Source organism: Danio aesculapii, chromosome 25, assembly GCF_903798145.1.
Source record: "Danio aesculapii chromosome 25, fDanAes4.1, whole genome shotgun sequence".
NCBI lineage: Eukaryota > Metazoa > Chordata > Actinopteri > Cypriniformes > Danionidae > Danio > Danio aesculapii.
In genome coordinates, this window is record NC_079459.1 from 128,632 (window position 1) to 152,837 (window position 24,206).

Consider the following 24,206-nt stretch of genomic DNA (forward strand, 5'->3'; position numbering starts at 1 on the left):
ACTGGTGTAAAACACTGGAGTATAACACTGGTGTATAACACTGCTGTATAACACAGGTGTAAAACACTGGTGTATAACACTGGTGTATAACACTGGTGTATAACACTGCTGTATAACACTGGTGTAAAACACTGGTGTATAACACTGGTGTAAATCACTGGTGTATAACACTGGTGTAAAACACTGGAGTATAACACTGGTGTATAACACTGGTGTATAACACTGGTGTATAACACTGGTGTATAAAACTGGTGTAAAACACTGGTGTAAAACACAGGTGTAAAACACTGGAGTATAACACTGGTGTAAAACACTGGAGTATAACACTGGTGTAAAACACTGGTGTATAACACTGGTGTATAACACTGGTGTATAACACTGGTGTATAAAACTGGTGTAAAACACTGGTGTAAAACACTGGTGTAAAACACTGGTGTAAAACACTGGTGTAAAACACTGGAGTATAACACTGGTGTAAAACACTGGTGTAAAACACTGGTGTATAACACTGGTGTATAAAACTGGTGTATAAAACTGGTGTAAAACACTGGTGTAAAACACAGGTGTAAAACACTGGAGTATAACACTGGTGTAAAACACTGGAGTATAACACTGGTGTAAAACACTGGAGTATAACACTGGTGTAAAACACTGGTGTATAACACTGGTGTATAACACTGGTGTATAACACTGGTGTATAAAACTGGTGTATAACACTGGAGTATAACACTGGTGTAAAACACTGGTGTAAAACACTGGTGTATAACACTGGTGTATAAAACTGGTGTAAAACACTGGTGTAAAACACTGGTGTATAACACTGGTGTAAAACACTGGTGTAAAACACTGGAGTATAACACTGGTGTAAAACACTGGTGTATAACACTGGTGTATAACACTGGTGTAAAACACTGGTGTATAACACTGGTGTATAACACTGGTGTATAACACTGGTGTAAAACACTGGTGTATAACACTGGTGTATAACACTGGTGTAAAACACTGGTGTAAAACACTGGTGTATAACACTGGTGTATAAAACTGGTGTAAAACACTGGTGTATAACACTGGTGTAAAACACTGGTGTATAACACTGGTGTATAACACTGGTGTATAACACTGGTGTATAAAACTGGTGTAAAACACTGGTGTATAACACTGGTGTATAACACTGGTGTATAAAACACTGGTGTAAAACACTGGTGTATAACACTGGTGTATAACACTGGTGTAAAACACTGGTGTATAACACTGGTGTATAACACTGGTGTAAAACACTGGTGTAAAACACTGGTGTATAACACTGGTGTATAAAACTGGTGTAAAACACTGGTGTATAACACTGGTGTAAAACACTGGTGTATAACACTGGTGTATAACACTGGTGTATAACACTGGTGTATAAAACTGGTGTAAAACACTGGTGTAAAACACTGGTGTAAAACACTGGTGTATAACACTGGTGTATAACACTGGTGTAAAACACTGGTGTATAACACTGGTGTATAACACTGGTGTAAATCACTGGTGTAAAACACTGGTGTAAATCACTGGTGTATAACACTGGTGTAAAACACTGGTGTAAAACACTGGTGTATAACACTGGTGTAAAACACTGGTGTATAACACTGGTGTATAACACTGGTGTAAAACACTGGTGTAAAACACTGGTGTAAATCACTGGTGTATAACACTGGTGTAAAACACTGGTGTAAAACACTGGAGTATAACACTGGTGTAAAACACTGGTGTATAACACTGGTGTATAACACTGGTGTAAAACACTGGTGTATAACACTGGTGTATAACACTGGTGTAAAACACTGGTGTAAAACACTGGTGTATAACACTGGTGTATAAACTGGTGTATAAAACTGGTGTAAAACACTGGTGTAAAACACAGGTGTAAAACACTGGAGTATAACACTGGTGTAAAACACTGGAGTATAACACTGGTGTAAAACACTGGAGTATAACACTGGTGTAAAACACTGGTGTATAACACTGGTGTAAAACACTGGAGTATAACACTGGTGTAAAACACTGGTGTAAAACACTGGAGTATAACACTGGTGTAAAACACTGGAGTATAACACTGGTGTAAAACACTGGTGTATAACACTGGTGTAAAACACTGGTGTAAAACACTGGTGTAAAACACTGGTGTATAACACTGGTGTATAAAACTGGTGTATAAAACTGGTGTAAAACACTGGTGTAAAACACAGGTGTAAAACACTGGAGTATAACACTGGTGTAAAACACTGGAGTATAACACTGGTGTAAAACACTGGAGTATAACACTGGTGTAAAACACTGGTGTATAACACTGGTGTAAAACACTGGAGTATAACACTGGTGTAAAACACTGGTGTAAAACACTGGAGTATAACACTGGTGTAAAACACTGGTGTATAACACTGGTGTAAAACACTGGTGTAAAACACTGGTGTATAACACTGGTGTATAACACAGGTGTAAAACACTGGTGTATAACACTGGTGTAAAACACTGGTGAATAACACTGCTGTATAACACTGGTGTATAACACTGGTGTATAACACTGGTGTAAAACACTGGTGTAAATCACTGGTGTAAAACACTGGTGTAAATCACTGGTGTAAATCACTGGTGTAAAACACTGGTGTATAACACAGGTGTAAAACACTGGTGTATAACACTGGTGTATAACACTGGTGTAAAACACTGGTGAATAACACTGCTGTATAACACTGGTGTATAACACTGGTGTAAAACACTGGTGTATAACACTGGTGTAAAACACTGGTGTAAATCACTGGTGTAAAACACTGGTGTAAAACACTGCTGTATAACACTGGTGTAAATCACTGGTGTAAAACACTGGTGTAAATCACTGGTGTAAAACACTGGTGTAAATCACTGGTGTAAATCACTGGTGTAAAACACTGGTGTATAACACAGGTGTAAAACACTGGTGTATAACACTGGTGTATAACACTGGTGTAAAACACTGGTGTAAAACACTGCTGTATAACACTGGTGTAAAACACTGGTGTAAAACACTGGTGTATAACACTGGTGTATAACACTGGTGTAAAACATTGTAAATTCATCAAATGTGGTAGTTTGCTGTCAATTAGAAAATTATTTTTCGTTTTCTACAGTATATTAAGCAGAAATGTCTGGCAAACATCACTGCTCTTTAAGTACTGTTTAGGTCTTCTTTCAAAGTGTACCATCACTATACGTGACTGATTCTGAGGATACTGCAATATTATATCCTCATGTTTTACAAAACTGCATATTTTAAGAAATAATGAGTTAAAAATAAGTGAGTTTCTCCTTACAATACGCAGAATGATCTGCCAATGGGGAAGTGAAGTAATGTTATGTCAAAAGGAAGAACAAGATTAATCTGCTTGCCCCATTTATAGATAATGTTGCTATTTTTAAGCAAAACTTTGCTTATTTTTGACTCATTATTTCTGAAAATAAGACAATATTTTCTGCTTGTCTAGAAAAGGCTTCTTGATTTAAGATATTTGGACTAAAACATTGGCAAAAACTCTAATAATAAAAGCAGTTTTAGCAGTGCACTGAGCTTTCCAACAAGATTACCATCATATTTTCCAAGCTGGATCTCTACAGCAGCACATACACACCTGAGGAATGCTCACCTCCACTATTTACATCTATTTACCTTCTCTTCATCTCCAGATGTTGACTCCATTACCTTATTAACCTCTCTGAAACACCCGTCATCTAAAAACAAACATGATGTAATTAAAGTTAATTATAGAGTCATTAAAAGCTTTTCCCCAGCTCAGAGGCGTCGAGATGATCGGTCAGAATAACAAATGCTTCAATAATAATGGTTAAAACATCATTATTGCAGTGAATGAGGATTTCTGAACTCCTGGAAGGTGTTGAAGAAGTTAAAACATGAATATTGTGTACTCTAAACATTAATATAGACACATCAGATGAAAACATCTCAACATTTTGGTATTTTATGCACACAAAGAGACTTTAAATGACAATAATGCTTGATTTATTCACAATTTAAATGAATTTGAAGTGACGAAAAGTGGTGATGTAGCTGTTTTAAATGAACTTTTAAGGTAATCTTTAGCTTCACCTCATCATTCTCAGTATTTCTTCATTCAGATTGAGGTACAGATGTGAACATGCTTGAACAAATCTGGATTAATCAGGTGAATGTAAACAGTATTCAGGTGTTCATCGGCTGCTTAAAGTAAAGGGACTAAGTTGAATGAATGAATGAATGAATGAATGAATGAATGAATGAATGAATGACTATATCAAACACAGACCTGAAGTTTACCTTTCGATGCCCGATCCATCACTCCTTCACTGTGTCTCCCTCTGGTGTCCCACTCTGCGCATCACACATACACTCCTCCACTGTGTCACACGCACGCACACACACACACACACACACACACACACACACACACACACACACACACACACTCACTTTAATCCACGCAGCAGAGAACTGACATTTCTAAAACTCCATTTCAGTCACTTTACATGCATCTTAAAGTCTGTTTACGTCTTCAGCTTTACGCTAATAAATGTGGTCACTCAGGCGCGCTGCAGGAACCGGAAGTGATGAAAACAACAACAAAAGCTGCGGAGGAAAACACGGAAGTCCAGCAGCAACAGAAGCAGAGGGAGTTGCTTTGCAGATTAATATGATCAATATCTGAGTGACATCAGGACAGACAAAGAATATAGAGGATTAAAACAACAGCAGAGTAAAGAGAGAGGAGACTGAGCGCAGAAACACAGGTGAGGAGAAGCAGGAAGAGGAAGCTGCAGCGTGTGTGTGTGTGTGTGTTTCTGTCTGTGCTTCAGTAGTTTAGTTCATTATTCACATTATTATCATCTCATGAGGTAAAGACGGTGTTATATGAGCAGTGACAGTATATTTTACTACACTACTCTGAATATTGGCTCTGAAATCAAACACCAGCAGTTTAATGGACTGTGTGCACTGATACTCTGATGGTCACTGGCGGATAATGTGAGCTCATTATTCGGTATTGGCCAGTTATACTTTACTGAAATGATATTATAATGGAGAAAGTCTGAATGTGGGAATATAAGAAGCCTGTCTGACGAGTTACAGAGTTAGTTTCGGTTTAGTGAACACACACACACACACACACACACACACACACACACACACACACACACACACTGCTGCTGCTGCTTTTATACAAGTCACTTTGTAAATTTAATCTGCTTTTATGGATGTAAGATCACTCTAGTGCCTTTAATTACTTTTAGATGCAAATAAAAAAACTTCTTTTGTACATTTGTTGAGTCTTTCTGCAAATAAAAATCCCAAATAAAAATTAATTATTTCCCCGTGCATATACAATCACTAATTTTGTATATTAACATCACTTCAGTGTATTTACTCATATTTCCCTGTATGAAATCACTGTAGTGCATGTATTAATCTGTGAGTGTGTATGATGTGTGTTGTGATGCTGTGTCTGTTCAGAGTCTCTGCAGTATGGATGTGTGTATGTTGGAGGAGGATCTGCCGCAGATGGATGGTACGTGTGACGCCTGCGAGCCGGACGAGCCGGAGTCTGCGCTGTGGATGTGTGTGCGCTGCCGCTTCGCCTTCTGCTCCAGCCATGCAGACGCACACACACAAAGCACCGCACACACACTACAGCCCTACAGCAGCGCAGACGCAGAGGCAGACACACACTCCGCTGAGCCGCAGGCTGCAGCGCTCCCGCCGGACGGGCGCAGGGATACAGTGAGCGTGGAGCGGCTGAAGTGCAGAGATCACGGTCAGGAGGGGGCGCTATACTGCAAACACGACCAGCGCATCATCTGTGTGCTGTGTGCCGTACAGGGGGAACACAGAGGACACCAGATCATCACACTGAGAGAGGCGTACCTGTGGCAGAAGGTCTCACACACACACACACACACACACACACACACACAGAAACAACACGTGTAAACACATATTATCAAGTGTAATCAGATGAAAGAATGTTCACTCTCTCTCTCTCTGTGTGTGTGTGTGTGTGTGTGTGTGTGCGTGTGTGTGCGTGTGTGTTTCAGAGTAAAGAAGGCATTGATCTGCTGGAACAAACTCATGAAATCTCGGAGAGGATCAAGGCTAAATGGGCCAGTCCAGATGTGAGTGTCGGCGAGTGTGTGACAGCTGATAACCAGTGTGAGGAGTAACACACCTAAATCACACACTTTCCTTTGTGTGTGTGTGTGTGTGTGTGTAGATGAGCACGGAGGAGCTGGAGGCGTACGTGAACCAGCAGTTTGACGAGCTGCAGCGCATGGTGCGTCTGGAGGAGTGGCGCGTGCTGCATCTGGTGGACCTGAAGGAGGCCTTCCTGACCGCTCAGGCTGCGGAGAAGATCTCGGAGATCAGCGCGCACACACAGACGCTGCAGGAGGAGATGGACTCTATCACACACACACTCCAGCAGATGGAGCAGGTGGAGGAGGACGGAGGAGCGCCTGCAGCACTGCTGGCTCCACTGCTGGCTCGCAGAGAGGAGGACGCAGGACGACGAGCGGTCAGACACACACATATGTACACATACACACACACACACACAGCACTTACTGCGGACCCCTGCTGGTTGCGAGAGGGTACTGCAAAAATAGAAGCCTAAACTACAGCTGAACAGATGATTATTGTGGACACAGATATCACCGTTATATTGATCTTCATCATCCTCAGTGTGAACATCTCTTAACTCCTGCTCTCTTCTCTGTGTTTCAGGATCCTGATGTGCGGCTCAGGTGAGTGTGTCCTGTTAAAGTCAGCTGGTGTGTGTGTGTGTGTGTGTGTGTGTGTGTGTGTGTGTGTGTGTGTGTGTGTGATGATGATGATGATGATGATGATGATGATGAGTGTGTTTGTGTTTTTCAGAGTTGCGGATCACAGGAGGAATCCTGACGCTCCTTCAGCTGATGAAGACCGAGGAGACGGACACATCGGACACACACCCTGAACACACACACACACACACACACACACACACACTGAACGCAGCTGAGTCTCTCTGTGAGAATGGAGACATCAACCGGATGAAATGCAGGATCAAATACTGAACTCTAAAAGAATGTGTGGTCTTTTATTAGTTAGTTGTTTTAATAAAAATCGACTGGACTTTTGAACTTTTTGTTTTGGTTTATTGATTTGTTTTACGTGTGTGTGTGTGTGTGTGTGTGTGTGTGTGTGTGTGTGTGTTCATGTAATTCTGTCTCATGTCTTTCTACATTGCCTTTACTTCATTACACTGTACTCTAAATTATAAGTATATATACAGATTCATGAACTAAATTGGCCGTAGTGTATGAGTGTGTATGGGTGTTTCCCAGTCATTGGTTGCAGCTGGAAGGGCATCCGCTGCGTAAAACATATGCTGGAATAGTTGGCAGTTCATTCCGCTGTGGTGACCCCTGATAAATAAAGGGACTAAGCTGAAGGAAAATGAATGAACTATTATAAAATAAAAAGTCTGAAATCTGATATTTATACTGAGTATTTCCAGATTAATTGCTCTGAATTCCAGTAAACAGTAGAAGTTAACTCAGATTTCTCCAATTAAAATGTCCGAATCCCACAGAAAAAGTCAGGATTTTGAGACACAAACTAAGGATTCTAGGATAGAAAGTCAGAATTGTGAGATGCAAATTAGGAATTTTGAAATAAAGTCAAAAATTGAGACATAAACTACGAATTTAAGTCAAAAATGTCCCAATTTAAAGACGTAAACTCAAAATTCCAGAGGAATAATCTGAATTTAGAGCCATAATGTACTCAGATTTCTCAGATTAAAAACTCAAAACTGTTTTTGTGAGCCAAAACGTCGCCTATCCTACATTTCTCCCATTATTCTGAATTATTCTTTGGTATTTTCTGACATTTGTGTGTCTATTAATTCCACAAAACCATGCTGTTTAAAAACTCAAACATTGAGCATCCTACATTATGGAGAGGGGTCGGTGCAGATGCAACCTGAGCTGTATGCAATGCTTTTTAATGCGCTCACCTAACCCCACCCCTAACCCTGCCCCTGACAGTGACGTCACTCGCTCCATTGAGTGCATTGTGTCTGACATTGCATCTCTGAGTGATGCGATCTCAGCTTGCATCGTAAAGGCTGCATTCAGATACTATTGACATTTTCTCTGATTTACAGACTAATTCTTTGGTATTTGGTAATTACAGCTTTGAATAATGATGAGTATGACATATGTCTGTTAAGCTGAATGATGATGATCAACGTTTATTTTACTCATGTTTTGATATTTTATTTGTGTAAATTTGACTCTATGCAGACACTAGAATGTCTCCTCTTGATATTGAATAGTATTTTTGGCCTGAGTGTTTCATTCATTATATGTGTGGTCTGTTTTCCAGCTGCTTTACTGTGTTTTCAGGCTCACTGATGCTCATCTTTATCAGATATGCTTCAGTTCTGATTCTGAAACCAGTTCATGTGTTTGGACGTGTGTGTGTGTGTGTGTGTTGAGTCTTAATGAAGGTTTGCTCATGGGAAACCTGTCATTAAACTGTATTTGATGAGCTGTTTGATAACTGTAGGATGCTTAAACACACTTTTGCTTTTGTTTAAATAAAATCATTTATTTTAATTTTTTTAATCTTTATCATCATGTCTTTATTGTTCTGAGAAAAGTAAAGCTGAACTTTTTTAGTTTACAGTGAAGTTTTTTAAGGAAATAATAGAGATGTAAACTCAGAGTTCTGGTTTTTATAATCTCTAAAAACCCATAAACGTAAACTTCTGAGAAATTTTGAGTAAACTCATAATTGCTATGAAAAATGTCATAATTTTAAAACGTTATGTCAGAACTCTGAAAATGTTGAGATGTAAACTCAGAGATCAAATAACAAAGTCAGGATTTCTAAATGTAATTTCAGATTTCTGAAATAAAAATGTAGAACTTTTGACAAACTCAGAATTACGATGAAAAAAGTCTGGATTTTGAGACAAACTCAAAATCTGAGCTAAAAAGTTTTTAGATGTAAATGAAGAATTCAGAGATAAAAAGTCAAAAAATATTGAGACAAGATAAAAATTCCAGGCAAAAAGTCAGAATTTTGAGACGTAGTGAAACTCAAAGTCAGAATTTAGAAAAGAGTCCATTTAACATTCTGATATAAGTCAGACATTCGAAATGTAGACAAATGAATTCTCAGATAGAAACTCAGAGTTTGAAGATATAAACTGAGAATTTTGAGTTGTAAACTCACAAGTGTGAGATAAAAAGTCAAGAATTCAGAAGGGAAAAACTGAACTGCTAGTTCAGTATTTAGGCTACGAACAACTTTTGAGTTTAAATAAATGTACAGCTTTTGTTAGAAGAAATAAATTTAAGAATAATGAGCGTCAGAAATCAGACATCAGCAGTTCTCACACTCAGAAAAAAAAGAGTTTAGCTGCTTGTTCAAACTACTTATTCAAAACAAGCTGAAACAACATAATTCTTGAGATTTTTGGGACAACTTAATTGTTTTATGTTCAACCCACTTACATTTGTTACATAAACTTAATGGATTTGTGTTGGGGCAACATGAACAGATAGTGTGAAATCCAGTATTTTACAGTGCAGGCTCCAGCGGTAAAGCCCGGAGATGTTTGTGTGTAAAGCTGAAATGTCTCCGCCTTTTCTGCCCCAGATCAGTGTTTCTGACCTCCTCCCGCCGCTGCTCCTCCTCAGGCTGTCCGACAGCAGAATCAAGCCGCCTCTCGGAGCTCCAGACCCGGACACTCCGCCAGGAAACCCCGCTCCAGCCTCGGCACCGGGCGGCCCGGATCGGCCACATCAGGATGTGGATCTGGTATTTTCTGCTCGGTTCGGGCTCGGTCGGTGAGTCACCGTTCATTGTTCTCCTAAATTACCGTCTGCAGCGCCATATTTACGGTGCTTGGCTTCTCGATCGTCATGTTTTTCTACAAACGCACTTTTATAACTTTACGTTAGTTACGTAAAGTAACGGTTAGTAAAGCCGCAGCGATGCGCGCCCCTCCCCCCGAACGACTAGTTAACTCTGCTAGTTAGTAGCTTTACTGGCTAATAATAATGAGCTTGTGCAGCTAACAGATCTGTGAATTAATCATTTTATAGTGTTTTCATTATGTCGAAGCTCGTCACATCGCGTTATTGGGCTCTTTAGGTATTAATAATAACAGAATACATTAGATTACAGTACATCTGCTGAAGGTCACATCAAGCAGATAAACAGCTACTGGATAATGATGGATTCAGCAAGAAGAGTTTGCATATGGATTTTCATACTAGTTAGTTACTAATATCGAGGCTCTTCTTGAATGTATAGTTGCTTAAACTTATTAACAGTGTTATAGATGAGTAAAACTATAAGCATTAAACTCTAAAATGAAGAAAATAGTGAAATATAAACAAAGAATTCAGAAAAAACAGCCACAAGTGAGATAAAAATTCATAACTGTCAATGTTATCTTTATGTACGATGCCTTCACTTTGTTTTTATGTTGTCCCTGGTGGGAAGTTTTCTGTCAGAAGGTTAAAGTTCTGCAAACAGAATTCATAAGGTTTTATTTCAGTTTTTAAGGAAATATTTACACCTTAGTTTTGTCCTAAAACAATCAAAATAAATAAATAAAACTATACAAACATAAAAAAAATACAACAGCAAAAATGAATTTATTAATAATAAATCAAATTCAAACTATTAAATCTGTAATAATAAAGTAAGATCAGAATGTTTTACAGCAGTTTTTCAGGCCTGCAGTGTATTCTGATATGCAATAGTTGACTTTATACTTTTCAGATCAAAGTTCTGTGTGCGCAGTGAATTGTGAGGTCACGAGATTTCCAATCTGTTTATCTTTCTTTCATGCTCTTTATAGGGTAAAATCAGCTTTTACATGGCTGATTTCTCAGTTTAAGAGCTCTTAACACACACTTACTCTCATCTTACATGTATAATATTGATCTGAAATTCAGTATAAGAGGCTGTTGTGCTGAAATAACAGATCAACATTATCCACATCTACATGGAGAAAAGCTTCATTTACTGCTGATCCTCCATTTATAGACATGTGAAGCAGAAACATAAAACTATTAGCCATAATTCCTGACCTGTGATCAGTGGTGTTAATTAACAAATTTACTAATACTCAATTGACTGTGATTGAGTCCTTTTTGCTTTCTCCATTGGCAGATTATTTTGCTTGTTTTGAGATAAAACTCTCTTAATTTTGGGATATTATTTCCTAAAACAAGACAATATGTATTGCGTGTCTGGAAAACGCTTCTTGATTGAAGAATTTTTAGACATTTGGACTGGAAATAAGACCGAATCTAAGTAAAAACTGCATTTATAAGAGTAAACACACTGATATTCACATCTAAACAGTGTTATTTTACTTTCTCTGGCCCTTCGTCTCTCAGTGGAGAATGTTAAGCGGAGCTGTAGTCTTCTGTAATCTCCATCTGGAGGTCTGTGTTGTTCAGATTGTCAGATATCTCCTGGAGGAAACTCTTCATGGCGCTGCAGTGCTCCTGGAAGCTTCACGTGTGCTGATGGAGAGTGTGTTCCAGCCGCAGGACAGTGTGATGGGTATCCGGACTGTGCTGACCGCAGTGACGAGCGTGGGTGCTGTAAGTCTGCTCTTCATAGTTCCATAGGATAGTTTAGGTAAAGCACTAAACATCAGAAAGTGAACAGATGATTCAGTGTTGGTCTACAAAACATGAGGAATGGTTGGCAGCATGGTGATTGGCTGTCGTGTATCTCCTGTGTGTAGAATCACTGGCTATTCTTGACCACTTTAATATAACAGCAGTAAACCTGACAGATGTACAGTATGCAGTGTTGATCCATAACCACTAGTTTCAGTGTCTTTGTGTTTCGCTCATAAATCCATCAGTGCTATTACAGTCAGTAAAGGGGGTTTAATATACCACATTAAACACTAACGAGTCACTGTTTATACCTCAGATATGGTGTGTGTTCATTAGCTTCTGTGTGTGTGTGTCTCAGTGAAGCTGAAGTCTAAGTGTGCGTCCACCTTCTTCTCCTGTGCTAACGGTGTTCACTGCATCATCGGCCGCTTCCAGTGCAACGGCTTCAGAGACTGTCCAGACGGCAGCGATGAGGAGAACTGCAGTGAGTGTGCACTTATCAACGCTCGCGTATTCACACTCAAATATGGTGTTTTCTTCATTTCTGTGTGTGTGTGTGTGTGTCAGCTGCACACCCGCTGCTATGCTCATCGCTGCGCTTTCACTGCTCCAACGGCCGGTGTGTGGACCGCAGCTTTCTGTGCAACGGTCAGGACAACTGTCAAGACAACAGCGATGAGGAGAACTGCCTCACGACCGCAGGTACAGACGCACAACACACACACACACACACACACACACACACACACACACACACACACTGCTGATTGGAACACAGTCAGTTCACTATCAGTGAAAGCATGTGAGAAACATCAGCACTCAGATCAGCAGTGTTACTGACAACAGATTGGCTTTATTTAGGATCTGGCCTTGTCTGAACATTTAATTAAGCAACTTCAGATTAGACTTTATCAGAAACATTAAGGCCCTGGTATACTTCTAATTAAAGTAAAAAGAGCTGAAATGATGTAATTTCGAGTAAAATCCAGCAAATAAATGAAGTTAATTTTGAGTTTGGCTCTGCAGTTTTAAAGAGCTCGCCATTGGTCAGCAATGAATACCCAGTCAGTGGGTGTGTGTGCATCACTCAGCCTTCTCAAACTTCTTTTGGACCTCACACGAAGAATGAGAAGATCTTTGTTTGAAGTATACCTGCCGGACCTCATTAGAAACAATGATATGGAAACGCCGCGTTAGACCACTTGAGTCTCTTACTAAAACACACAAGACCTGATCAGAACCCAATACTCCATTAGACGTCTTCAGACTCTAATAAAACCACATGAGACATCACTGGACCAGATCAGAACCCCTATATATCCAATCAGATCAGTTCAGAAAACTCCTCATACCTCTTCAGACCCCTAATAAAACACATCATCATACCTAGACCTTGTCAGAATACCACTGTTAATTAATCTGTCGGACCTGTTAAGATCCTAATAAAACCACAGAAGTCTTCATTGGACCATATCAAATCCCTGAAGACTCATTATACAACTTTAGTCTCCATTAGACTTCAGAACTATAATAAAACCACTCAATATTTCATCAGACCTTGTTAGAACCTCATCAGAACCCCTAAATACCCCAATAGACTACTACAGAACTGTATTAAAACCATATCACAAATATAAATGTCAATATCAGACTCCAAAAACAGAACGGATATCCTAACAAACATTGCTAGGCAGGTCAGGAACAATCTAGCAAGCATGTATAACTGTTAAATGGTTGAAATGTTGCTGGTTTATGAAGCAATCCAATTATTTATCTGTATTAGTCAAGTGAACATATGAAAACGGTGTTCTGCTGTCGTTTATAAACTCCAGTTTTAACTATGAGGACGTTCTCCTGTCACACTCAATGTAGTGAACCAAGCTCATCAGTGCCCTTACTAGTGTCCATATCTGTGCACATGACCTACTGATGAACGCCCTCGGGAGCTAGTGTGCAGACTGAGATGCAGCTTCAGTTACTTCACTTGTCTATGATTCTGCAATAAGCATAGAAATGATCCATGTTTTGGGCTGTTCCTCCAGAGTCTCCGAGACAGGTGTTTGGCACTCTGGACTATCGTCTGCGCTATTATCCCAGCATCACGTACGCAGTGATCGGCAGCGCCATCATCTTTGTCCTGGTGGTGGCGCTGTTGGCTCTGGTGCTGCACCATCAGAGGAAGCGCAGTGTTCTGCTGCCCCAGAGGGTGTACCGCGGCTCCTGCCACCAACCCCTGCTGCTGTCCCGACTGCTGATAGTGGAGCGAGGGCACCTTCTTCACCCGTCTCGCTGTCCTGGAGCTCCAGCAGACCTGCCTCCATCATACTCACAGGCTGTACGGGACTCTGGGTACGCTCACAGGAACACACACACATGCAGAAACCTGTGCTGACTCTATTGAGCTTATTCTTGATGTACAAGCAGGCACCGTCATTGAAATCTGTTTGTCTCGAGATTTCTGCTCTCACTTCTCCTATAGGAAACTGAATCCAAAGTACTAAAACAAACACAAAACGAGCGCATTTGTGCAAGGTCAATATTAATGACCAATACTAATAGTATTAAGGTCAATATTAATATTATTGATCACATTTTCGATGGACAGATTAGAGATGACCTATCAGCCTGTGCACCTAACAGAGTTTCATGACAGAATGTTCTAGAGAATTGTATTCTTGTGAAGTAAAATTAAAAATCAGAAATTGGATATCATTAATGCAGCGCAATATCAAAACGAACAGAATCAATGAGATGATAATCGTAATCGAAGCATGAGATCAGTGTAGTTTCACCCAATACTCTTTTGTTTTCTACAGTCGCCCTGTGTGGTTTGACCTCCCGCCTCCACCCTACCCTCCACCCGACAGAGAACCACCTGTATATGAGGAACCAGAGGAACCTGCAGAAGCTCAAACACAGACCAGCATTACCAGTGTGGAGGATACTCCACCAGCACCTCCATCACCAGCACTTCCATCATCATCATCACCTCCAGCACCACTATGAAAGACTCCATGATGAACACATGAGCACTGCAGACACACAGACAGAACCAGTGGCTGAGAATGATGGAGGACCTAGACTTTGTCCATCTCCAGAAACTCAAGCATTATGAGGATCTCCATCCAGCTGTTGAAGTTCAGAGTTTGTGTCTGATGGAGACTGATGAATATGGGCCGATCACACCCAATGTGCTTTTCTGTTTTGATATCGTGAGGCGGACCACAACCACTGAATCAGCTGCGTATTGTGCTGTTATAATGTAATATTTAATAATATTGTGATATTCAGGATAAGTCGAAACAGCAACCGCTAGTGTCTCCTGCGTGTTTAAAAGTCTCAGTAGTCGACTTGACAACACAAACACTGCTGTCACCTCAATGCAAACACCGTCTCTGCTTTCATTTGAGTGAACAATGAAAAAAGAAGCCACTGATATATCACGCTTCTCCTGCTCAGAGTTGATTTCTTTTTCAACTGCAGGTGGTTAAAACACTAGAAATAAGCAGCACGACAAGCGCTCGAGATCATCAGAAAACCATTGAAAAAACACGCCTCTCAAAGCAAAAACTTCATTCGGTGTGATCAAGAATCTGTCGTTATGTTTATATAGTAGCTCTTCATCATGCTGTACTCTGCGTGATGCTCTTCACAGCACTGAGAACGCTAAACTTCTCCTGTACACTCAATCTGCAGCACTTGGCCTCTGCCATATATGATTATGGTAGATTCCCACCAAGCAATTTTGAGTTTATTAGACATCCAAGCATAGATATCTTGGCTATAATCATCAAACAGACAGGCTATAAACATTAAATAGACGTGTCTTCATTTATTCCTGTGCATTTGATGACTAGTGTAGTTTCGGGTCTTGTCTACTGTCAGATTTTCACTGACATCCCAAATTTTAAATTGAGCCAATGAAGCTCGACTTGACTTGAAGTTTAGCCTCGTTTTAGCCAAGGCCTCTCTATTTAGACATCTATTAGACTTCTTTTTAAGGTGTCTCTATGATAGCAGATTTCCATGAGCTGATGAAGGATTGGACTGAAACTGGAGATGCAGGGAAGCAGGAATGAGCTGGAGTTCTCATTGGGGTTTCTCCTCATCCGCTCACTTCTGTTTCTTTAAAATTGGTGCAGATGTTTATCATCATGTCAGGTTTGTGTTGGAAAATTATAAGACTTCTCAAATAATCTGAGAGCCTAAAACACAAATTTAAAGACATTATTACAGCATTTGGTTGTAAATACAACACTGCGCCAAAACAAACAAACAAACAAACAAACAAATGTTTTCAAAAGTTGTAAATAAACAATAAAGATTGTTTAAGTATGTTTTATAAGAAAATCCTTTTTCAGTCTTTGTGCTTCAGTATTTAAATCAACGTGCTTTCTAATTATAATTCTATTAGCCATTTCTCAGTGTAAATGATTTCTGCATTAGTGAACTGTCTTTCACTCACAGACACACATTTCTGTCTTATGCTAAAGTTCTGTCATCCTCAGACTTCTCAAGTCATTTCTGTCCTCATCACCGAGACTTTGAAGACAATCTTAACGACATGCAGCAGATGTTCATTAATAATAATCATCCAGCAGGTCGGATCAATCAGACAGACTCTCTACACAGATACGCCAGAGTGGTTAATCCGCTGATTTCGACACGCATCTTACAAGACAAAGATATATTAATTACATTTTTAAAATAAAACAAAAAGTGTGCACTATCATCAAGATAATTAGTTTGTTTTTGCTTTATTTTTTAATATAAAATCTATATTTGGTAGTTTTTAAACATGTTATGTCTGTTTTAGTTCTTTTAGTACACAATCTAAAAGATATTGAGAAACTCTAAACTGAAAACACTCAATTCTCTTGATCACTTTCAACATAAAAGAGTTTCAGAATCATTCTTGCTAGTGTAAAACACAGATTTAATTCACTTATAAACCACTCTAGAAGCAGCTCCCATGAATCTAGATCATTTCCATCTGGTTTTGCTGGGTTGTACTTTTGTTTACTATACGAAGTAACCCAGTATCTGTCCTGTTAGTGACCACTTTTATCTGTATCTGAATGATGTGATAATCTGCTGTTGTTTATCTCTGAATGACTATAATTAATGCATTATTCAGCATACTTGTGCTTCTGCTTCTAATATATTATTGTAAACTAGAGCTTAAAGGATTTCTCCTCTGTATAGGGCCAGCAAAGGTGTTTTAATAATCAGGTTATTCAGAGTTTTTAGCACACTATCCTGAATGAACAGCAGAGGGCGATAAAACTCCACACACACGCGCACACACACACACACACTGATGGAGGAACACACACACTTTATCTGCTATCAATTACTAAATAAACATGCCAGATACAATCTAATACCCCTAAAGTGCACTAAAATATGAAGATAACAGCTGCTCGTCCCTGCAAACTCTCCCTCTCGCATGATCTCCATCAGTAATAAAGTCAGCGTCTATAATCCTGCACCTCCACACTTGAGCACTACAGAGTCTTCTACACACTGATTTACACACACTTTCCTCTAAGATGGTGTGTTTGCTGATGAACACACTGACGTTCTGAACACGTTGATTGGTTTGATCAGGTGTGTTTAATCAGGGTTGGAGCTGCGGTATGAGATGCTGGAGATGAAGCTGCTGAACATCTGCAGTCACTGGAGCTCATCAGGCAAATATCTGCACCTTCACTTCCACACTTCACTGATCAGCAAGAGAACGCTCTTATTTATAGTCACAGAAACTTGTGGCACAATGCACCTGAGTGAATATAATTCAAGATATCAGCATGAATAAGCATTATTACACATTAAACAATCAGCCAAATACACATTTTATTCTGAAATATCGCACTTTATTCAAAGTTTCTTGGTGAAATATGCAATTAAATAAGTTTTAGAGCTTGTTATTAACAAATAAACTTAAAACACACGCACACACACACACACACACACACACACACACACACACACACACACACACACACACACACACACACACACACACACACACACACACATACACACAATAGCTTTTGTTAAAAATAGTGTGCTTCTAATGTTTGTTGGCATTCAGATTAAATTAACTGGATAAATTAATGTATTTCAGAAATAATGAGGTAAATTAAGCATAAATTAAAATCACTTACAAGAGAAAACCTGATTTGAAATGTTGATATAATATGGATTTGTATGAACATATGAGGCTCGGAAATAATTCTGAACATTAATATGATTCTTACACATTTAATATTTGGAAACATGAAGAGCAGAACAAACTCTTTAAAGAACAAATCAATAACAGTGAATAATTAAGCATTGTGAACTCAACTATTATGATATCGTAGTGGTCAGTAACCTGATTACAGATTCACAGTTTAATATAATTATTAAAGCATGTCTTTTATTGCTTGTGTTTCCAGAAGGTTATGAAAAATGTTCAAAATATGCAATATTTTCAGCACTTTAAATGTTTTATTAATGTTTTAGCTCATTCAGACACTGAGGGAATATTTAATTTTATATTTCTGCAAACAAAACTTCATTAAACAAGCTGAAACATTCAGAAAATCTAGAGCAAATGTCCAAGTAACACTTCAGAAAAAATAAGTAAATAAGTACTACATATAAGTATAGCCAGACACAATCTGCTGAAGTTTCTTACAATATGTATGTTCACAGTATGTCTGATAATATCTTTTCTTCTGGAGAAAGTCTGATTTGTTTTATTTTGGCTAGAATAAAAGCAGCTTTTAATTGTTTTAAAGCCATTTTAAGGTCAATGTTATTAGCTGCTATAAGCTATATTTGTTTCTGATAGTCTACAGAACAAACCATCATTATACAATAACCTGCCTAATTACCCTAACCTGCCTAGTTACCCTAATTACCCTAGCTAAGCCTTTAAATGTCATTTTAAGCTGAATACTAGTGTCTTGAAGAATATCTAGTCTAATATTATTTACTGTCATCATGACAAAGAGAAAATAAATCAGTTATTAGAGATGAGTAATTAACACTGTTATGATTAGAGATGTGCTGAAGGAATCTGCTCTCTGATAAACAGAAATAAACAGAAACAGGGGGCTAATAATTCTGACTTCAACTGTGTGAGCAGTAATTAAGGGTTGGCTTTTTAAGAACATTATTAAAGATTAAGATATATTTTATAAAATAATCTGTCTGTCATGTTTAGTGTGTGTTTCCCCCTGTTTACAGCTCAGGGGTCTCTGGAGACCTATTCTGGAGGATCACAATCACTGAAGCGAGAGTGCTGCAGATCCTGGATCAGTCCGAGAGTGAGACTGAAAGGCCATTTGCATGGTCAGGGTGGAGTGATGGTGATCCTCTCAGAATAGAGCAGCTCTGTCTCCAGAGAGCATGTTCAAACCCAACAGCTTCACTGCACTGCACTCCAACAGGAGCAACCATTGGGCCTTTCAGTCAAAGCACACTGTTAGATTCAGGCCTTCAGGGGACTCAAGATGCTGATTCTGATGACAAGCTGCTTTATTCCATTTGCCTTCAAGCACAAAGGCCCGAGGTAAACCGTTAACACATGATTGTGGATCAGTGATCATACACATTTGCCCCTCTCAGTGCACTGCAGACACTCCTCATCTAGCCAAGAGGTACAGTCTGATTTACACACAACACAACACATCTCATTCATCTGTTTATCAGGAATACATGCTCTGAAGACCAGATTATGATGGAGGATTATTAGCATTGATTTAAGATTATTATGAATGACAGTCAGATCCATCATTTAACAGCAGTCGCGTTTTTACCACTTAATGTGTCCATTAATAAATGCTCAAATGCTGTTCTTTAGAGACAAAATACACACTCTGCTGTGTTACTGAATCAAGCTTCAGCATTCTGAGAGGAAACAAGTGATCATTGTGCACTGTAACGACTGTCAATCCTTCATTTAAATATACAATTGTGTACAATATACGTGTGTGTGTGTGTGTGTGTGTGTGTGTGTGTGTGTGTGTGTGTGTGTGTGTGTGTGTGTGTGTGTGTGTGTGTCAGATTGAGCTCCAGTTTGAGCTGAATGATTTGACTAGAGAGAGTGAGTTTTGCATTGTGAGTGTCTGAGAGTGTTTCTGTGAGTTTAACACTTGATGACTGAGAGCAGAACACACACAATCTTCATCATCATCATCATCATCATCACACCAGACTCAGCTACAGCTATGATCAACATCTGCATCTGCGTCTGGACCATCGCTGTCTTTATTGATGGTGAGAGACACATGATGCTGCTGTTCTGCTAGAAGTCTAGAAAGGGATTCATTTTAGACGCTCATTTCTTTTCTTTTCTCTTCTTCAGGATCATCAGGAGTCACTAAAGCTAAAACTGTCCAACATGGAGAAACAGCTACAATAGAGTGTGACATAGATGTGGGAATATACGGCAACTACTTACACTGGTATCAGCAGAGACCTGGAGAAGCTCCTAAACTCCTGATATATTATATAAACAGCCGTTACTCAAACACTCCATCTAGATTCAGTGGCGGTGGAACAGCAGGTAGTGGAAAAGATTTTACTCTGAGCATCAGTGGAGTCCAGACTGAAGATGCTGGAGATTATTACTGTCAGAGTTACCACAGTGGTGAAGTGTTCACACAGTGATAAAGCGCCGTACAAAAACCTGCTGTTCACAGTGACTGCACTGATTCAGCTGAGAGACACTGAGGAACACACACACGCACGCACACACACACACACACACACACACACACACACACACACACACACACACACACACACACACAGTAAATGTTGCTATAATCAGTTCTCCTGGTAACACTGTACAGTAACAGCAGATGAATAATGATGGACTAATATGTCAATTAAAGATGAATTAATTATGAACTACTGATGAGTTTAAGCATGCACTAATCATGAACTAACTTTAACTACATCATGAGTTCAGGAGTGCATAATGACGAGCTTAATTACTGCTTCAGCTTTGGCTCACACTTCATTTGGTTTAATTTAAGCTACGCTGCGTCTACATGCCAACTAACCCTCAGCAGATTATCAGTAGACTGTCAGGGTTTGGGTTAGTGTAACTCACATGTGCTTGTAAAGATTCTTCTAGTCAGTTAAATGTCTGTTCAGCATCAGTATCAGCAGATATTAAGCAGACAGTCTACTAATACTCAAATGGAGCATCAAAATAAAGTGTTAGCCTGGTTTGTTACACTGGTAATGAATATTCTGCCAACACTTTAATTAAGACACAATTCAGGATATTAATAACCGGCTCATCACCTGCCTATGATTCAGATATGAACTGTTATGAACTGATCATTAGTAGTTATAGAGGATGATCTTATTCCACATCCCTAATCAATACCTAAACCCAACTACTGCCTTACTAACTATTGATCAGCAGTTATTCAGTAGTTAGCAAGGCATTGATGCTGTACAAACACTGGATTTCCCCTTTGAGTCCATGTATTTGTGTTCAGAAGCAAGATTTGATTCATATTAAAAGACATTTTTCATCTTCAGCCAAGTCCAAACTCTAATCTGAGGCTCATTTCTAAATGTGACAGACGACAGGACTTTATCAGGACGCTCCAAAGCAAGATTCTCCTCTGATCTCAGGGGAAAGCAGAGACTTTTCTAGAGGAGCAAATCTATTGAGTGTCTCAATATTCAACTCCATTTGGACTCTGTGTCAATGTCATTTGTTTCTGGAGCACAATCAGGATCGCTGAAATGTTCTAGTTTGAAGCAAAGTGAAATGAGAGGAGATGAGAGTCATTTTCTCCAGTAGTGTGAGCGTGTGATTATTCTCCAGTGGAGACTGAGCAGATCTGCATGTGTGAGTGAAGGATGCTGTCAGACACGTGTGGAGCAGAAGAACAAGAGGCTTTATTGACACACACACACACACACACACACACAGATTAGCACTTGGGGAACGGGACCACCTGATCACCTCCAGCATGTGATACTCTGCAGGCGTAGCGCTCTCGCTCTTCCCAGTCTTCTTTATTGAGCTCCAGGACGCTGGTGAGGCTGTAGCGGCCGTCCTGCTGGCTCTCTGCACTGGTCACCCCCTCGCTGAGCTCAGAGCCGTCCCGTGTCCACTTCACCTGCGCCCCCTGTGGAGAGTAAGAGCTGAGCAGGCAGAGCAGTGCGGCCGAGTCTCCAGAGCTCTGCAGAGAAGAGGACCCGAGCAGAGACACTGAGGGCTTCACTGGGGGACCAGCTGCAGAGGGAGAAACACACACACACACACACACACACACACACACACACACGCTGGATTAGAGCAGAGATTGACTGAAGCACAGAAAGAAGATTGATTTGCATTCTGTTTTAGCAGCTCTTCTATATCCAGGAGAAGATGAGCTCCTCCACAACACACAGTACAAATCAATCAGTCCAAAATAAAGCTGGCACGCTGCAAAACATCAACACATGAGAGTTTCTGCCTTCTTTCTAGCCCAAATATCTCCAAACTCTTCAGTCCAGCAGATTTTCTAGAGCCGTCCAATAATCTGCCAGTGTGGAGAGGAACTGAATCTGCTTTGGGCTGTGAAATGGGGTTATTGGACCGATTATTGAGCATGTTTGAAGCAGAAACTGACTTGATTTGGACTCATTAATTCTCCAAACTACAGGAGATTTGCTCACACGTTCTCTGAAGCTCCTGCTGATAATGAATGAGAACTCTGTTTATAATGATTAATAATCAATCAGAACAGTTCTGGATCTAGAAAGACACAACAAAGCTTATCCTGTATTAGAACGCCAGTCAGAAGTACACTTATAATAGTCTCATTCAGACTTATTAGAGTGCGTTTGATGTGAATAGACATCTTCACATCACATTCTAGATGCTTTATAAGTGTTCATTAGTCCGTCCTGATCAGATTTATAAAGATGCCATGTTCAAATGTTGTTCTGCTGCAGTTACAGACTCATTAGGAAATGAACAGATTTGCTTCTGTCTAATAAATGAAGGCTTTTATATTGTTGATAAGAGCCCTGTTGCTTTATCAATACATATTGTGGATCATAATAACCTTACTAACCTTCATAACTGCATCATAGACTGCTTTCAGTCATCAATATCAATAAGACGATTCTCAATATGATTATGATGTAGCTATAACTCTCATTATAATACAGGATCATGGAGGATTTACAGACACATGATTATAAATGATCATAAACACAGTTATAATGGATTATAGCAGGAGCTTTCCTTGTCTAGAGAATCTTCTGGATTGAAGAGTTTGGAGATATTTGGACCAGAAACAAGACAAAAACTGCAGGTCAGAAAAGCCTTTTAGCAGTGCAGAAATGGACTGAACACATCACGAGACAGAGATTCAGAATCAATCATTGAGGACTTTTCAGGACTCTAAAGGTCAAAAGAAGAAGAATTCAGCTCAAATGCTGGCCTTTTCTGCACTTTCACTTGTGATTTGACTGAGATCTTCAATGAGACTGAACACACTCACTGTTCTCACCACTGCACCTTTACATTCTGATATTTGCTCAAGTTTTATCCAAGAAAATACGACTGAAATATTCATTTTGTTGAACACAAATGATTCAAAATAATGTTCTGACCTATGGAAGTGTCTAAATGTAGATTATGATACCATTATTATGTATATTTAATGACAGATGAACTATAAATGAAGACAGTAAAAGTGAATAAAGCCAAAATAAATCTCAGAGAAATCAAAGCAGATATAAATATTAAACTCACACACATTACAGAAATACATTTCAAACATTTAAAGAACAAGAATAAGGTTGTTTTGATGAAGTAAAAAATGTGACGATATCAATTTTAGACGGAATAATCAGAAAATAAACTAATAAACTAATAAATGATGTTCTCATTTCAACTCGAGGACATTTGTAAAGTATAAATTACATGTTTTAGTAAGAAATAACTTAAAGAAAACTTACTTGAGATCAGCAGTTTGGTTCCTCCACCGAATGTCCACCACAGTGCTTGAATGTGCTGAAACACTCGTACAAAAAGCTCTTTTCCAGTCGACTGAACACAAACTCAGAGAGACTCACACACTGTACTGTATGCAGAAACACATGAAAGGTTTAATAATAATGTTCAAAACATAATGAATCCTCTGAGTGTGGAAAACTGAGCTCAGTTATCAGACATTAACATTCAATCATTTAGCAGAAGCTTTAATCTAAAGAGACTGACAGATTACTGCTGATCACTACAGAAAGAGAAATCACTGCTGACCAAATCTGTCTGTTTTACACTCACTATAATACAGTCAAGATGGAAATATCCTTCATCTTACAGTCTTACTGACATGAATGATTCTCTGGATTTACTGTTCATATTTAGGTGTTTGCTAATCATTTATATGAGCTGAATTTGAACAAACTAATGAAGCTGAACATCACCAAATGCTTCAATTCAGCCCAAATAAACTGCAACAGTTTTGATAATGAGTCTT

The 24,206-nt window shown here is 39.2% G+C and overlaps 2 protein-coding genes and 2 gene segments (V, D, J or C); 3 read left to right on the forward strand and 1 right to left on the reverse strand.

Moving 5' to 3' along the window:
* Positions 1-4,481: 4,481 nt before the first annotated feature.
* trim44 (tripartite motif containing 44) lies at positions 4,482-7,182 on the forward strand. Its single transcript, XM_056452405.1, has 6 exons — positions 4,482-4,797; positions 5,519-5,941; positions 6,100-6,177; positions 6,276-6,575; positions 6,785-6,804; positions 6,935-7,182. The coding sequence occupies exons 2-6, from the start codon at positions 5,531-5,533 to the stop codon at positions 7,014-7,016; spliced, it is 891 nt and encodes a 296-aa protein (XP_056308380.1). The 5' UTR covers positions 4,482-4,797; positions 5,519-5,530; the 3' UTR covers positions 7,017-7,182.
* A 2,534-nt stretch (positions 7,183-9,716) lies between these two features.
* ldlrad3 (low density lipoprotein receptor class A domain containing 3) lies at positions 9,717-16,053 on the forward strand. Its single transcript, XM_056452114.1, has 6 exons — positions 9,717-9,903; positions 11,533-11,679; positions 12,062-12,187; positions 12,271-12,405; positions 13,746-14,052; positions 14,520-16,053. The coding sequence occupies exons 1-6, from the start codon at positions 9,864-9,866 to the stop codon at positions 14,707-14,709; spliced, it is 945 nt and encodes a 314-aa protein (XP_056308089.1). The 5' UTR covers positions 9,717-9,863; the 3' UTR covers positions 14,710-16,053.
* A 3,840-nt stretch (positions 16,054-19,893) lies between these two features.
* On the forward strand, positions 19,894-20,367 carry LOC130218973 (Ig kappa chain V region K16-167-like). The segment is given in 2 exon segments: positions 19,894-19,974; positions 20,063-20,367. Coding segments are annotated over 2 exon segments (354 nt in total).
* A 1,232-nt stretch (positions 20,368-21,599) lies between these two features.
* LOC130218974 (immunoglobulin lambda constant 7-like) lies at positions 21,600-24,061 on the reverse strand. The segment is given in 3 exon segments: positions 21,600-21,961; positions 23,683-23,773; positions 24,056-24,061. Coding segments are annotated over 3 exon segments (402 nt in total).
* Between the last annotated feature and the right edge of the window lie 145 nt (positions 24,062-24,206).

What these genes read in the sequence shown, in the direction of transcription:
- ldlrad3 (XM_056452114.1), top strand. Translation starts at nt 9,864, where the DNA reads ATGTGGATCTGGTATTTTCTGCTCGGTTCGGGCTCGGTCG. An exon ending in GCTCGGTTCGGGCTCGGTCG is followed by an intron (nt 9,904 to 11,532) that starts GTGAGTCACCGT and finishes TGTGTTGTTCAG; the next exon opens with ATTGTCAGATATCTCCTGGA. An exon ending in GAACTGCCTCACGACCGCAG is followed by an intron (nt 12,406 to 13,745) that starts GTACAGACGCAC and finishes CTGTTCCTCCAG; the next exon opens with AGTCTCCGAGACAGGTGTTT.
- trim44 (XM_056452405.1), top strand. Translation starts at nt 5,531, where the DNA reads ATGGATGTGTGTATGTTGGAGGAGGATCTGCCGCAGATGGATGGTACG. An exon ending in CTAAATGGGCCAGTCCAGAT is followed by an intron (nt 6,178 to 6,275) that starts GTGAGTGTCGGC and finishes GTGTGTGTGTAG; the next exon opens with ATGAGCACGGAGGAGCTGGA. An exon ending in AGGACGCAGGACGACGAGCG is followed by an intron (nt 6,576 to 6,784) that starts GTCAGACACACA and finishes TCTGTGTTTCAG; the next exon opens with GATCCTGATGTGCGGCTCAG.